Here is a 16,907-nt window from a genome sequence, read left to right on the forward strand (position 1 = left end):
CCAGACGTTATTTCCAAGGAGGTGGGAAAAATCAAAATTTCGAGTTGAATGGAATGCAGCATCAGTTCTTGAGGGTTCTGCAGAGTTTAGCTTCAACCCTAATTAAACGCACCTGATTGAATCCAGCAGCTCATCAAGTCCATCAGGATTATTTGAGTGTTTCTTTTACTCGGGTTTCCACTTTTCAACTTCAACTAGACACTTTTTTGTCAGTTGAACCCCTAAAACTTTAAGTCTTTCAATAATTTAATAACAGGTCACATATTCACTGTTCTCTGGTGTCATTCAATGGTAACGTGCAAGTTAAATAAAATAATTTTTTTAATTGATTACATTATTATTATTATTATTATTAATAATTTGAATTATTTTGTCATTTAGGCCTATTTTGATTTAAATACAAATTTTCTCACAGGGTTTTACATTATATAAATGGTTTCTTTTTTTCCCTGGCTTTTGTTTTTGTTTTTATTTTTATATTTGAGTATGTATCATATAGAGCAACTCTTCAGAACACAGAAAAAGCAAGTAATATGAACAAATGTTAATGTTCCTTTTTTCATAAAATGATATGCTTCACATTTCTGCTTTTAAATCCTCAAAAACTTGCCAAATATTTTTCTTTGTCTTTTTTTGAGTTGACTTTCTGTGTTAATCAACGTTATGGCCCAAATGCTGTGGACTGAGCTGAACTTTGATTGAAGCAGGAATATTTAGTGGAAAAAAGTTTTAAAAGACACGAGCACTTGAGAGGTGAAAGGGGCCTGTTTGTCTCGCAGCTGCAGCCCGGGACGTGTGTAAATACAGGCCTCTCCGTGTAGGGCTGCTGCCGGTGTGTCTTCTTTAAATAGCTCTTTAGTGGCTCTGTCTCTCGCTTACGGCCATACCACCCTTAGGGCGCTATCTTCTTTAAATAGCTCGCTCTTGACTGTGGCACTCGCTTACGGCCATACCACCCTGAGGGCGCAATTGAACTAATCAGGAAGTGAGAGTACTGGTGCAGAGAGCAGGTGGAGAGCGATTGTTTGAAGAAAGTTTGTTTTTTTTTTGGGTTGGTTTGCTTTCATTATCTAAAAAAAACACAGTTTTTCAGTTTTGTAGCTTTATTCCCCAAACAGCTTTTCGCTGTTTGGGGAACTTTTCTGTTTCTTTGAGTTGCTAAATGAAACGGACAGATAACATGGAGATGGACAAAGGACAAGGCAAACGGAATATGAGAGAGAAGGAAGATGAAGATTCATCAAGAAGGCGAAATTATGAGAAGAGATTAACAGTGTTCAGTGTTGGTGTGGGGGAAGACAGAATTACGATGATGGAGTTGCTGAAAAAAGTAAGAGAAGAATGTGGAATGTGGAGTGGTTGCAGATACAAAAATCCAAGAGAATATGAACTGACAATGAATGAAGAGAAAGGAAAAGACAAAGTACTGGATGGGCTAAAGATAAAGAATAGTCGGTTGATGGCAAAGGAAATAAGCAATAATGAGATGGTGGTTTCGTTCCTAAACCTGCCGACGTATATTCAAGATGAGAAGATAACGGGAAAACTAACAGAGTGGGGAGTCGCAGCTGTTTCAACTATTAAAAGAAGAATGTGGCCAGGGACTGACATAGCAGATGGAACAAGATTTCTGAAAGTCAAGTTCACGGATACAGTTAAATCACTGCCATATTCAACAAAGTTTGAGACATTGGGAGGAACTGAGCACTTTCGAGTCATTCATGACAGACAGGTAAAAGTTTGCCGTCTGTGCATTCGACCTGGACACATAGTGAGAGACTGTCCGAACTTTAAATGCTTTAAGTGCGGCAAGCAGGGACACTATGTGCGGGAATGCAATGAGGGAAACTGCAGCGTGTGCAGGATGAGAACTGCATTTTGCGTATGCAAAACTTCAGAAGAGAGGATGGAGGAAGACAGCGTGGGAAGCTTCGTTGATCTGTATGAAGAGTCGGAGGGAATTTTAACAGCGGAGGAAGAAGAGAGAGAGGACGCATGGAGTGAAAGAGATTTAACAGCAGAACAACGGACAGCTGAGAAAGAGACAAGTAGAGATGATGTTGGCTCCAGCCGAGAGGAGATGGAAAGTTTAAAGGATGGCAACGGGGAAATCTTGAAGGGAAAGATGACCGAAGAGAAAGCTGGAGGGACAACTAAAAGTGGGGGTAAAAGTGAAGGGGATGATTGTAAAAAAAACCAAGGGACAAACCTCCAAGAAGAGGAAAGATTAAAGAAGAAGGAAAGCGGAAGAGAAGAGGAGACTGGGGTTTTGGAGACTCCACTGATAAATTTGGAAGAGGAATTGGACACAAGTGAAGGAAGTATCAAGTTGCTGAAAAGGAAAATGAAAGGAGGTGAAGAATGCTTTGCAAAAAAGTAAGAACTTGAGATATTTTAATGTGTTGTCTCCTTATATTTGTATTATATGCAATGTGTGACATAATAAGCATTGCCTGCTTGAACTGTAATGGTCTCAGAGAAATTAATAAGTTTGAGCAGGTGATTGGAAAGCTTAAAACAGATGTAATTTGTTTACAAGAGACACATTGGTCTGAGGACATAATGGTTAATATAAAAAAAATCTGGGAAGATGATATTTATGTAAATCATGGAAATCAGAGGGCTTGTGGTGTGGCGATTCTGATAAAAAGGGGAGGAATATATAAGGTAAAGCAAATATATAATGATGGTAAAGGAAGAATGTTGGGAATAGATTTTATGTTCTACAATGACCTATTTAGATTGGTAAATATATATGCACCTAATGTAGAAATTGAAAGAAAAGGAGTTTTTAAGCAAATGAAGCCATTATGTACAGGCAACTGTATAGTGGTTGGAGATTTTAATGTGTGGTGCACGAGACTTGATGTGTCTAGAAGTGCAAATTTCAAATCAGATGTGTCCAGAAAGTTTTTAAATGATTTAATGCAAAGTGAGGACATGGCAGATGCCTGGAGAGAGGAGAACCCATTTAAAAAGGAATTTTCAAGAAGGCAAATGGTGCTGGGAAATTTAAAACAAAGCCGAATAGATTTATGTTTAGTTAAAAAAAAAATATTACATTATGTGAAAAATGTGAGATATAAGTTTATTGGAGTAAGTGATCATGCTGCCATGACAGTAAAGATGGGGGTAAATATGGAAGCAAGGGGTGGAGGTATGTGGTGTCTGAATTCAGCTTTATTAAAGGAAGAAGCGTACAGGAAAAGTATTAACGGATGCATAAGGGGTGAAATGGAAAATTCATTATTCGAAGAGAATGTGTGTGAGTGGTGGGAAATGATGAAAGGGAAAATTAAAAAAAGAAGTATAAGATATTCAAAACAGAGGAATTTTATGAGAAAGAGGGAAATGGAGGGCATGGGAAGTATGTTGGAGAAGGAAGCAGAGAAGATAGAAAACAACCCTGAGTATACAAAAGAACATTTTTTTCGGATAAAAGCAGAAATGGAGATGTATGAAAAGGAAAAGTGTGAGGGAGCAATAGTGAGGAGCAGAGCACAGTATGCGGTGGAGGGGGAAAGGTGCACAAAGTACTTTCTGAATCTAGAGGAAAAAAAACAGAGAAAAAATTATATTACAGAGTTGGAAAATGAAGAAGGGGAAAAGGTAACAGATTATGTAGAAATAATAGAAGTAGTAGAATCATTTTATAAGAAACTCTTCAAGAAAGAAAATGTAAAACAAGAATGTGTGGATGAAGTTTTAAATACTGTAAGTGCTAGTTTATCTGATGTAGAAAGAAATAAGTGTGAAGGAGACATGAGTATCGAAGAAATAAAAGAAGCAATAAAACAAACAAAGCCGAATAAAAGTCCAGGATCAGATGGTTTAACGCATGAGTTTTATAAGACATTCAAAGAGATTTTAGCACCGATATTGATTAGGTTATTTAGGAGTATGGAAGAGAGAAGTGAGGTACCAGAATCAATGGGTTTGGGGGTAATTGCGATTCTGTACAAGAATAAAGGTAGTCCACTTAGTTTGAACAATTACAGACCTTTAAGTCTTTTAAACACCGATTATAAAATTCTGACAAAAGTTTTAGCTAATAGAATAAAAGGAGTAGTGGGGAGTATAATATCGCCAAATCAAGCATACAGTATACCAGGAAGAGACATTACAGATACAATATGTACAATAAGGGATGTAGTGGATAGTATGGATAAAGATGGGGAAGGAGGTTTGGTTTTATGCATGGATCTAAATAAAGCCTTTGATAGGGTAGAGCACGGTTTTATGGAACAAGCAATGAGGAAATTTGGATTTGGGGAGAGGATTCTGAGGTGGATAAATCTGCTATATAATAATGCAAAAAGTTGTGTAAAAGTAAATGGTGTTTTAACGAATCCCTTTCCACTAGAAAGATCAGTGAGGCAGGGATGTCCGCTGTCTGCGATGCTGTATTCAATATCAGTTGAGCCGCTGGCAACGCTAGTAAAGAGAGATGGGGAAATAAGAGGAATTCCAGTACCACATGGGGGATTGAGTTTAATTCACCAGTACGCAGATGACACAACATTTACAGTAAGAGATATGGAAAGTATAAAAAGAATAATGAAACATTTTGAAACATACGGAAAAGCATCAGGAGCAAAAATTAATATAGAAAAATCAGAAATAATGAGTATAGGGGGGGTAGATATGAGCGGGTGCGATACTACTTTTAAAGTCACAAAAGAATGCACAATGATTTTAGGAGTGAATATAGGAGTAAATGCAAAAGAAGCAAGAGATGCTACATGGACAGGGATTTTAAATAAAATAAAACAAGTATTAAGTGTTTGGAAATTAAGAGAATTAAGACTAAGGGGTAAAGTAATAGTTGTTAACTCCTTGCTGCTTACTAAATGTAATTATGTTTTGGGCGTAGTTGACTTGCCAGTTTGGGTGTTAAATGAGATGAAGGAGGTTCTGAATAATTTTTTATGGGGAGGGAAAGGGGTTAAAATATCAAAAGATACATTAATAGCAGAATATACGGAAGGGGGTTTAAAGTTGATCGATTTAGAGGTTAAAAGAAAAGCAATAAGAGTGAAAACAATGAAGAAGTACTTATATGATAAAGTGGAATATGGATGGAAAGGGTTTATGAGAGACTTTTTGGATAAAAGTAGTGGATGCGGAGAAGAAGGGGTATTCATGGCCTTAAAGAAGCCAATGTTTGAAAATATACCCTTATTTTATCAAGAAGTATTAAGTGCATGGGCCGAGTTTTTAATGGACGTGAGGTATGAGTGTGAAAATATAAATCAAATACTCAAGCAGCCAATATTTTTGAATCCAAAGATACGGATGAAAGGGAAAATGTTTTACAATAGACTGTACATGAAAGCGGGAGTAAGACAAGTAAAGGATATGGCATATGAATATGTGAGAGGGTTTTTGCCAAATTTTCCTCTGTGGCTTCTGTCTGCTTACAGTTTTCTCTCAGCCTCCTCATTCTTCCTTTCTCCTCCAGGGGGCAATCCTGAGGCTTTTTCCCCTCTACAGTAAATTTTTTTTGGTTCTCAAAACTGTTTTGTATGTGTATTTCAATAATTTAACGACACATTTGCATATTCACGGTCACATGACATGCAAGTTAGATTTTCTAAGTATTTTATTGTGATCAATTACATTATTACTATTATTATTATTAGGCTATTATTATTATTATTATTTAGATTATCATATATGCCTATGCGATTTGAACTGCGACATTTAAACTTAAATTCAAACATTCAAACCCTTTTTTTAATATGTTAAATCCTGTATAGCATTTATTTTGGTGGAATATTGTTGAAATGCTGTAACGTCTGTCCACAAAAATGTCGGAAATAATGCAGATGTGAATGTAAAGAAAGTGAACCTAGCACACACTGCGTCCCCAAAACCCCCTGCAATTCTCTCATGAACCTCCAGAGGTTCACAGACCCCCATTTGGGAAGCCCTGCTCTAGGGCTTTCTCCATAACTTATGTTTTGAAGCTGATCTTGATGGCTCTGCAATAACTAGCCTACACATTTTCGTTACAGAACAGACTGTTGTTGTGTGACACCATGCCAATCAAGACAACTTTTGCTCTAACAATCCAGCAGCAGTCATCTGACAGATTAAATGGATTGTTGATTGTTTATCAAAATAATGAAACAGATGTCTTTGATAAATTGCAAATCGAATGAGTGATCAGATGAGAGGTAAAGCTGAATGGACCTACTTTGTCAGTAATGCTGTCCAAACTTTGATTGATGTGTCTCAGGATATCTCCCACTTTAAAGACCGGACAGAACGGATGGTCCACCGGATCATAATAACAGCTCTGAATGTAAGACTGGTTTAGGCTTGAAGGGAAATTGCCTCTGTGAAGATAGGAGAGAGAAACAGGACATCAGTATGAAGCAATATTATAAAAATAATATTATTGTTATTGTTATTTTTATTTTGGCCATTTGAATTTCCTTTGTTTCAAAGGGGGAATATATTAATTAAATTTAAGGGGGCTGTCCATTGATGATGCAACGCTAATTTAAATTAGATTAATTTCAGAAAAAAAAAAATGAGAATGGCTTCTCACAACAGTAAGGTTTTTGATTCTTGTACAGATGAAACTCACCTAGTGACATTAAACAGAGGGAAGCGAATGCTGTTCTTGATGAAGATGGTGAAGTTTTCCACCTCTTTCATTGGATTTCTAAGAGTGAGCAGATTAATGAATGCATCTAGCATTAAAACATGTTTAATCCAATTGATTTTGGATTACAAGATAACTCCAATTGTGTACAATATCTGAATTACAAATCCAAAAATGTCTTACTCTGAAACGTTGTCATCCTCTGCAGGACACCAGCCTTCAATTTCACACCATCCTGTTGTCTCATTATTATTGTTCAAGCATGTGCCCGTTATAATACCTGTGATAAAGGACAGATCAGCATCTGAAGCAATGTTGAAGCATGTTTCACTGCTAATAATATATTGAAGAATAACAAGTATTAGTAGACCTGATAGTGATGTCAGCCTCTGAAGACTAGAAGACTGAACTCAGAAGAGACAATGAACTCACCATTTCCTAAATTTGAGTCCAGTTTTGCCATGCAGTCATCATCAGTAGTGCATTTAAACTTATGATCAGTCTGACAGACAAGAGAAGAGTAGAGAGAGAGTGCATGTGTTAAAATACATAAGTGAGCGTATTTAAAGTATATCAAGTCAGCTGAGGTTTATGTGTCACCTCGGGGCATCGTCCTTGCGTCTGATTGGCTGTGCTGACCATGCTGGTGATGACAGAGAACGAAGAACCACCCTAAAAATGTGCAGAAACGTTCACCTCAGACCAAGACTTTACAGAGAGGCAGGCGAATGGTTTCATATTTCAGCAATGAAATGTACATTTGCTGACCTGTGAGGGAACTACATAGTCTGCTACGTCCATCACACGGTTGTTAAATTTGCCCAATCCTTTCACTTTGGTCATGACCGCAGACTCGATTCCCGTGTCCCGGAGCTGATGTCCTTTTTCGTGAATAAACACCCAGCTGAAAATACAAACATGCACACATAACACCAAAAAACTTCATCAAACATGTTCATTATTAAAGGGTTAGTTCACCCAAAAATGAAAATAGCCCATAAATTACTCACCCTCAAGTCATCCTAGGTGTATTATGACTTTCTTCTTTCAGACAAATCCAGTCGGAGTTATATTAAAAATAGTCTTTGATCTTTCAAGCTGTTTCATGGCACTCAGCGGGTGTTGCTTGCATCAGTCCAAAAGAAGTTAAATAAAAAGCACCCATCCATTAAAAAAAAGCATCTCACACGGCTCCGGGGGGTGAACAAAGGCCTCATGTAGCAAATAGATGCGTTTTTGTAAGAAAAATATCCATATTCGAAACGTAATAATCACTTTAATGTAGCTTGCGCTCACTGTTGTAAATGGAAGCAGTTGAGTGCCGTGAAACAGTATGAAAGATCAAAGACAATTTTTTATATAACTCCGACTAGATTCGTCTGAAAGAAGAAAGTCATATACACCTAGGATAAATTGAGCATAAGTAATTTATGGGCTAATTTTCATTTTTGGGTGAACTAACCCTTTAAGGTCATTAATTAAAAAAAACACTTATGATTATTTGATCGGCTAAATAGATAATCTAAGCAGGCTAATAGTTACTCCCATAGTTATGTAAATCATTAAACAATTTATCATGACTATCATTTTATAGATAGATAGATAGATATCATGATTGCCGTGATATAAGATGTACTTTTTTCTTACTTCAAATTTTCATATATTTATATTTTTCATATAGATAGATAATTCTATTACATCGTGATTTCCATGATTTACATTAACATTTATTCATTTAGCAGATGCTTTTATCCAACGTGACTTACAAATGAATATGATATAATGCATAATGTACATACATTTTTCTTCATATTTTGTTAATCGTGGTGCACTTACACCCATTTGCAACACAATATAAACACATTTAATCATTTCTATTAATTGATAAGTTCTAGCTCTTTATTTTTATATCATTATTTCAAACATTTACATTCATCATAATCAAAGTTTAACTATATTTTCTGCTCTTCACTCTCAAACAGTCCAAGCCCTTCACTTCATTCATTCCCCAGTTTACTAGCCCTTAGACTGAAACTATAATATTTAAAAAGAGTTTAAATTTATATTAGCAACAAGGAAATAATCAAAGCTTACCAGATGAAATACAGAATAATTAACAGCTGGACGACACGGTTGATGATTCCAACAGACCAGCTCTTCACCACAACCGATTTGGCTGTTTCATAGACGAAGAAGTCAGTGATGAAGCGCAGGACTCTGTGAGCCATAGTAGAAGTGTGTTGTGTAGAAGTGTAAGCTGAAGAAATTCTTGAGCTGAGATCCGGTGCAGGATAAACCAGTGTTCCTCACTACTGTACATCTGCTGAGTGAAAGATCTTGTTAGAAAAAAACCTTGACCACATTTTCCCTCCCCTTTTCATGGGCCTCGACTATCCATTTCCCTAATAGCCTGCTCATTTTCCCATCTATTTCCAGCATTATTTTATTAAGGAAATGTTTCTCTCTCTCTCTCTTTTCTTTTTTTTTTTTTTTTTTTTAGAAACCAAACCTTTTATAAATATAAACAGATTACTATGTGTAATTATAGTTGATTAATTATAGTTGATTTGTGAAAGTGCCTTAGACGTGCAAAAGGGCACGCGTAGTGTCTTTTACTGGAAAAAGCATGCATTTAATGTGTTCCTTATTGTAACTCTGCATCTTGTTACATTTTCTCTTTTGTTTGGCATTTTCATCACACACACAAAGTCACAATTGCCATTGTAGTTTTCATTATAAATCCAAAGAATTATCATGTTGGTACTTTTTTCACAAGTAAGTGTTTCACAAATAAATGGTACATTTTTACAAACTTCAAACTGATCAGCCTTGTGGCATAGCTAGTCAATCATTCAAAACTTGCTATTGTTTAGGGTTGTGTAGCTATGCTTCCTTTCAAACAGAATTTTTTTAGGTCTGGATTCACCATAAGGGGCCCCATGTCCTAGAGGGCACCATGTAACTGTACCTTTGAAGACAATTTAAAGCAAAGATTATTATGACATTCAATGTTTCAATCACAAAAAAACACAATAGAATAATCCTCTTTGCCTTCTCTAACTGTAACAATACATCATAAGAGTATACAATATATAATAAGATAATAAAAGATACCAATCATCCTTAGAGGTGCTGAATGAAGCAAGTTTCAGTGTGGAGACACTTTTTTACTTTAAAAACTCAATTATATTTTTTCACAATTTTTTTTTTACATATAATAACTTTTATATAATGTCCAGTGTACCAGTGTACATTAATGTAAATAAAGTAAAAATTGTTGTTGATACAGTATGCTCCTGTCTTGGCAACTACAGTACAGTCCCTGGCCTTCAGTCTCCTGAGCCAGCAGATCCACATAGTCTTCCAGGTCGTGACCCAAACCCAAGACTTTTGGCTCCACCTTGGCCCTTCAATCATTCGGCTGTTCTGTGGCTTCTGGCTCCACCTTGTTCTATTGATCCCCTGGTCCACCTTGTTCTGTTGGTCCCCTGGTCCTCTTTGTTCTGTTAATCCCCTGGTCCACCTTGTTCTGTGGATCCCCTGGTCCTCTTTGTTCTGTTGATCCCCTGGTCCACCTTGTTCTGTTGATCCCCTGGTCCACCTTGTTCTGTTGATCCCCTGGTCCACCTTGTTCTGTTGATCCCCTGGCTCCACCTTGTTCTGTGGATCCCCTGGCTCCACCTTGTTCTGTTGATCCCCTGGTCCACCTTGCTCTGTTGATCCCTTGGCTCCACCTTGTTCTGTTGATTCCCTGGCTCCACCTTGTTCTGTTGATCCCCTGGTCCACCTTGTTCTGTTGATCCCCTGGCTCCACCTTGGCTCGCCAATCCTTCAGCTCCACTTGGGTCCTCCATCCCTCTGGCTCTGCCTTGGTCCTCATTCTCACTGGTTCTCGCTAAGTCTTTCGATCTTCCAGGTCCACCTTGGTCCTCCTTTCCTTCAGCTTCACTCTGGACTCCATTTTCTCTGGCTCTACCTCATCTTTTCAATATCTCCATTCTGCTGGCTCCACCATGGTCTCCTACTCCTTGTGCACACCTGTTTCGTTAGTTCTCATTATTATGTATATTTATAGCCCTATATTTCAGTTCTCTTTTGTTCGATATTTTCTTGAGTTTTTTTTTTATTTGTTAAAATGTTGCATTTTAAATCCCCACTTCAACTACTTATGTGCATGCAAAACCCTGACATTAAACCAGGTAAAAATATCTCCTTAAAGTAACAGTTGCAGGTTACCACTTTTTACAGTGCATTTAATTTTAAGCATTTTAAAGGGAAAATGCTTAAAATGAAATGCACTGTAAAAATTTGAAAATGGCAATCAGTTACTGAACAAATACATAAAACACTGACTAACAACAACTAAATAAACACGTAACAGTCCCATTTTGTTCAAATGTTTTTGGGTCCCAGAGAAATATACGTGTAGTGTTTAACACTCATTCACGTCGTACAATTACAAAATTGCCACCTCATTATTTCAATTTAAATATTTACATTTACAAAATAAAATATTTACATTTTTCCTTGTGTATAATAATGCTATTTACCATTTGCTCTTGTACTGCACAGTCTGGAGACAAGTTTTCCGGACAAACATGCTGTTTCAATGTGCCTAAATAGTTGATATTCTCAGACTGAGGTGTTACAGTAATTTGACAGCCATGGTTCACAATGACACCTAGACTTAATTTGAATCTTTCTATTATGCCTACTCTGATCTGACTTGTTTACACAAAGTTATCTATTAATTTCTCTTGCAAAGTATATATACTCAAAGTAAAAATAGGATCAAAGCGATTAAAAAAAGAAACCCTGTGAGCTGTTTGCCATTACACTGTGTTCCATATTTACTGATTCACTAGTCTACTAGGAAATTTCTGGAGTCATTTGCAAATTGTATACGCTTAAAGTGTAGATCGCATTTCCTCATCACTAAAGTGAGCCCATTATGTTTGTGGTCAATTACTACGACGTCACGTCATCTCCAACTGGAAAGCTTTCAGAGAAGTGTCTTTGAGTGGGCACAACTTCCCATAAATTACAGACACCAGAGTCATGAACATCGTTGAGCACTGGAATTATCCACTCTCACACATGGTACAAAATTGATTATTCTTCAAAGAGGGCATACAATGGCACCTAGGAGACAAAACAGGAGTTTGACAGAGCAAGATAGGATGGGATAAGATGGATTGTTTTAATAATTTTTTTTCTGTTTTATGTATGTATATATATAAATTTATATAACACACATTTTGGTAAATATATTATTTTTTACAATTTATTTTAAATCGTTGAGATTAAAGGAGGACAGAAATATTACATTTAACTTTACATCACACCATCCAGTACAACTATAAGACTCCACTCATCTCTCTTACCCCTCTATCATATTAAAAACCACAACTTCTTTTCAGCTTCCCTTTGCTTTTGACAGACCACATCTTCACCATGAAAGTCTCATGCTGTATTAAAAGCCACAAGCTCTCATTGTAGGCCATTACTGGTACTTTATACCCCTGGTGGGGTTTATTTACTTGCCTTTTAGTGCTAACAAAGCCCTTTTGCTTGAATTTGGAAAGAAAGGGTGATTGGTTGAGTCATCTTAGGTGTTTGAGAGCAGGGCATGTGTCGGGACGATGCCTTTGGAACTTCTCAAGTGGGTTCATTAAGAACATAATGGGGTTTAATTTCCCCCAATTACAGGAGCAGCCACATTGAACAGAGAGTGAGATCAAAAGTGAATAAAAAAGTGAGATCTCAAATATTTCTCCTAGACAGAAATTAGGTTACTTTAAGATCGAATTGAGATTTTTGCTTGAGTCTCCTGCTTCTCAAACTTGTCTCCAAAAACTCTAACACTCTCACAGTGGTCTCCTTTAAAGCTTTAGAATAGGTTTCAACAACATCACACACTGTGCTCAGATATTTCTCCTGGTCAAAAGACTCTGGTGGTCTCACATTTGTCTCCTCCAAAGTTTCAAACAAGATCTCAACAGCATCACACACTGTGCTCAGATTTGTATCCTTAGCTAGAGACTCTGGATCTCTCACATTTGTCTCCTCAAATGGTTAGATTAGAGATCTCAACAACATTACACACTGTGCTTAGATTTTCTCTTTAGCTAAATAATCTGGGGGTCTCATATTTGTCTCCTGTAAAGCTTTAGAAGAGATCCCAACAACTTTACAAAGCGTGCGTCAAGTGAAGTACTCGAAAGGCGCTAAATAAAGGGGGGAAATCATAAATTCAGCGTTAAAGGCTATATTGAGAGAGAAATTATGCAGAAATAAGGATAATGTTACTTTTTATAAGACAATGTTTATGTACTTAGGCACATAATTTGTTGTTGGAAATAGTAATGTACCGGATGCCTTAATCAAAACTGATCTACAGAAAATGTAACCCTGGAGCTTTCTTTGCTGAAAGGCACATAAATGGCTTATGACTCAGTCTTGATTATTATTTGACTAATTTGATTATTAATGCATATTATATGGTAGACATGTTTGAGCTCATTTTGAGGCATTTGACTTGGTGCACACTTTGTAAATTTATTGAGATCACTTCTGAAATTTAGAGGAGACAAATGTGAGAGCTCCCGAGTCTTTAGTGTAGGAGAAAAATCTCAGCACAGTGTGTGATGTTGTTGAGATCTCTTCTATACTTTTGAGAAGACACATGTGAGAGATCCAGCATCTCTAGCAAAAGAGAAATATCTGAGCACAGTGTGTGATGCTGTTGAGATCTTGTTTGAAACATTGGAGGAGACAAATATGAGACCACCAGAGTCTTTAGATTAGGAGAAATGTCAGAGCACAGTGTGTGATGTTGTTGAGATCTCTTCTAAAGCTTTAAAGGAGACCATTGTGAGAGTGTTAGAGTTTTTGTCTCTAGTTTGAGAAGCAGGAGACTCAAGCAAAAGTTTCCATTCAATCTGAAAGTAACCTCATTTCTGTCTAGGAGAAATATTTGATATGTTAAAGAGATGTCTTTTTTATTTTATTTTTCTTCGCTCTGGTTAGCTTCAATGTCATTTATCTACACCATTTCAATCAAAGACAATACATGCATTGTCATATTTGAAGTTGTTTTATGTAGACAGTGTTTTATTGCACAATGATTTAACAGAGGAAACCATAACCTATATTTACATACATGTAAAAATGGGCTGTACAAGACAAAATTTTAATGCTAAACAAAGCAAAAAACAAAACAAACAAAAAAACAACAACAACAAAAAACACTGGTACACTGGTAACGTGTTAGATTTGTTAAAAAAAGGTATTGCTCTTATACAAAACATCTTGCACTTGTAAGTCCTTTCTAGTGTGTTTGAAAAATGTGGTATATATACAATGCTGGACATTGAAGATAAATTTAAACATTTAAACTGGTAACCCTTGATATTCTGAAATGTTTAATGCTATTTAAATGATAGTTTTTGTATTTACAATATTAGTAAAAGTTTAACGTTTCTCCTAAAATAAAACTGAAGACATCTTAAGACAAAAGTGATATCTCAATGAGACATATAAGAGAATCATTCCTTAGTATCCTGAGCATATAGTAACCTCTGCCAGAGCCATATCCTTGTGAGCAGCACATTGATGTGAAGGCACAACTGCACCTCAGACAACATGGGTTCGAATCCCAGCTAAATGTACTTTCCTGCTCCTGTTCAATTCTCACCTGTCCAATTGTTTCCTGTCTCTACTCCTACTGTCCTGACCATTAAAGGTGAAACACCCCATTGCAATAAAAAAAGCAACCACTGAGTCGTAAAAGCTTGCAAGAGATTACAGCAAGACGATAAAGAGATCTCCCATGTTTCTCTCCCATGGTCATTTTGGATTCCATTCTTTCATAACTTTCTCATTTCTCAGTTGTGTCTAATTTTATTTCTACTTCTATTTTATAAGGATTTTTAGGAGAGACATCTGAGTCTCCTGAGGTTAGAAAGAGCAACCACTGAGCAATAAAATATTCCTATAATGGAGTCTTGATAGAGATTGCAGCAAGACAATAAAGAGTTATTCTGTTATCTGTGTTATATTGACTCTTCTTTTCCAAATATTTCTCATGTCTCATTTGTGTCTACTTCTACTTCTCCTAAGGAATTTTAGGAGAAACATCTGAAATGCTGTTGATACTAAAATGAGAGTTACATGAGAATCTCATCTAAGTCTCCTGAACTTAGGAAAAGCAACCACTGAGCAATACAGTTTTCCTATGGGAATCCTCAAACCTTTAGGCAGTTAAAAGATCTTTCTGGGTTCAATACGAGTTCATCTAAGTTTCTGTGACACAGTATTGTTTCATAAATGTGTGTGACATATTTTTGTAACCAGAAATGAGCTGCATTTTAGCACTTCTGGTTTCATCATAATCCTGAAGTCAGTGGGTTTTTGGTTAAAACCGCTTGCCCAAACAGGCCACACATACTCACTAGTGTGTTCATAACTGCACTCTCGAAAACTATTCTACTGTAACTCAAACTTGCAGGGAAAATGTTTTTTTTTTTAGTTAAAGGGGTCATAGGATGCTACATGCACATTTACAAGTTGTTTGAACTGAAATGTGTGTTGGCAGTGTGTGTACACAACCACCCTATAATCTGAACTCGCAGTGGATTACATTGTTTCTGAAGGGAATGCACCCCCAATCTACATAAATGCGTCTATGTTCACGCGAATCATTCATGATCTAGCCTCATCTACAGAAGAAGCGAGTATAATGTTTTGTAATGAATCTTTGCAAATCACCTTTCCTATTAATGAAAGAGTTGTCCTAAGCTTAGTAATAGTGATGTTGAAGTCATGTGACTGTGGTGTAGCTCATTTATACCCTACGCCTAGGTTTTTATTTCTGGTGATTGTATTTAAGTGTTCGAGATGATCTTAGAATCAAAATCTTGTGTTGGTCACAGAACATATTTTCTGCAATAATCCACAAGCTAATGAAAAATCCTATTAGTATAGAAGCAGAAATGTTAAGTTTATAATTCCATAAAAGCATTTACATTAACTGGCATATTATTTGAGCTGTAATTCTGTTTAAATAATTTTTCTATATTAGGATTTATGTTGTCTTAACATGGTTTTTGTGTGGAAAGTTTCCATGACAACATTGATGTTGTTTACATCTTGGCTGTCCAACTGAAAGACTGTTTTAATGAGTACAGATTGACCATTCACTTCCAATGAATGTGCTTACTTGAAAATGCATTATACCAAAAGAGCTATCAACTGAGCATAAATCCTCACTTCCTCACCGCTTGTTCTCTACAAGTATGTTTCATCATATATAAAGACACTCAAGTGTCTTCAGTCAAGACATCACATGACCATCACTGATGGTTTGATTACTGATAACACACACACACATTTTATATACTTTATTTGATTCCACATTACAAGTCAAATTTCATTAGGAATCAAATTTTTTGAATGATCCAACAGATTAAAGCAAATCCGCACATTGTTATGGATTATACAGTTCTATGGGTACAGGAAACATAGCCTTTTCCAAATAAACATGCTTCCTATAGTTGCTGAGATTGAACAATACTTTGCCAACTGTTTAGCCCTTATTTTAGATAGCCCCCCAATGCAAAGTCCATGGATCGCCAGCCTGTGTACATGACCTAGACTACCAAACACCAGCACAATAAGCTGGCATTTGTACCCAAGTTTCCCAATGGTAGATATCAATGACTGATATTTTAAAGTCTTAGAGCAGTAAGAGTCCTCCATAAACAAGTCAAATGCACATGACACCTCAAATAGTGTAACCTGCATCAGAGACCTCTACAGGTTGGTAGTGGGAGGTCCACTTCAGTTCAGCACCTGTCCTCCAGCATAGGTCGTTTAAGTCAGGCCAGTCTGATGACACACCAAATCCCTGTGCCCGTCCATCCAGCTTTCCATTGGTCTTTCTTTTAAAACCCAGGAAGCTGTCTTCCCCACCGCATGCGTGTGGCACCTTCCGTCTTTTAAAATCCAGCAATAAGGATGCTCTGGCCATTCGCCCCACGCTGATATCATCACAGTTCAGCATATTGATAAGGTGAGACTGTCTTGTGGCTATGTACTCCCACATGCAGTTTGAAACTCCAAGCCCCCCGTCCTGTCTTTTCTGGAAGATAAAATATCTTGTGGAATGTGTGTTGAGACAAAGCCATTTCCTAACCACGTTTACGATTTTGTTGTCCATTTCACGCAATACTTTTTGTGGGATATGGACATTTGCTATGTCTCTCAAAAAGCTATGTCTCTTATTGCTTGCACT

The 16,907-nt window shown here is 36.7% G+C and overlaps 1 protein-coding gene across 1 annotated transcript; it reads right to left on the reverse strand.

Moving 5' to 3' along the window:
* Nucleotides 1–3,721: 3,721 nt before the first annotated feature.
* On the reverse strand, nucleotides 3,722–8,841 carry LOC107693044 (P2X purinoceptor 3-like). The gene is made up of 8 exons (XM_016492289.1): nucleotides 8,708–8,841; nucleotides 7,382–7,517; nucleotides 7,214–7,285; nucleotides 7,046–7,115; nucleotides 6,797–6,893; nucleotides 6,596–6,673; nucleotides 6,200–6,341; nucleotides 3,722–3,730 (listed from the first exon to the last, which is right to left on the reverse strand). The coding sequence occupies exons 1-8, from the start codon at nucleotides 8,839–8,841 to the stop codon at nucleotides 3,722–3,724; spliced, it is 738 nt and encodes a 245-aa protein (XP_016347775.1).
* Nucleotides 8,842–16,907: the final 8,066 nt, after the last annotated feature.

This window comes from Sinocyclocheilus anshuiensis, unplaced genomic scaffold (assembly GCF_001515605.1).
Source record: "Sinocyclocheilus anshuiensis isolate Anshui unplaced genomic scaffold, SAMN03320099.WGS_v1.1 scaffold1460, whole genome shotgun sequence".
Lineage (NCBI taxonomy): Eukaryota > Metazoa > Chordata > Actinopteri > Cypriniformes > Cyprinidae > Sinocyclocheilus > Sinocyclocheilus anshuiensis.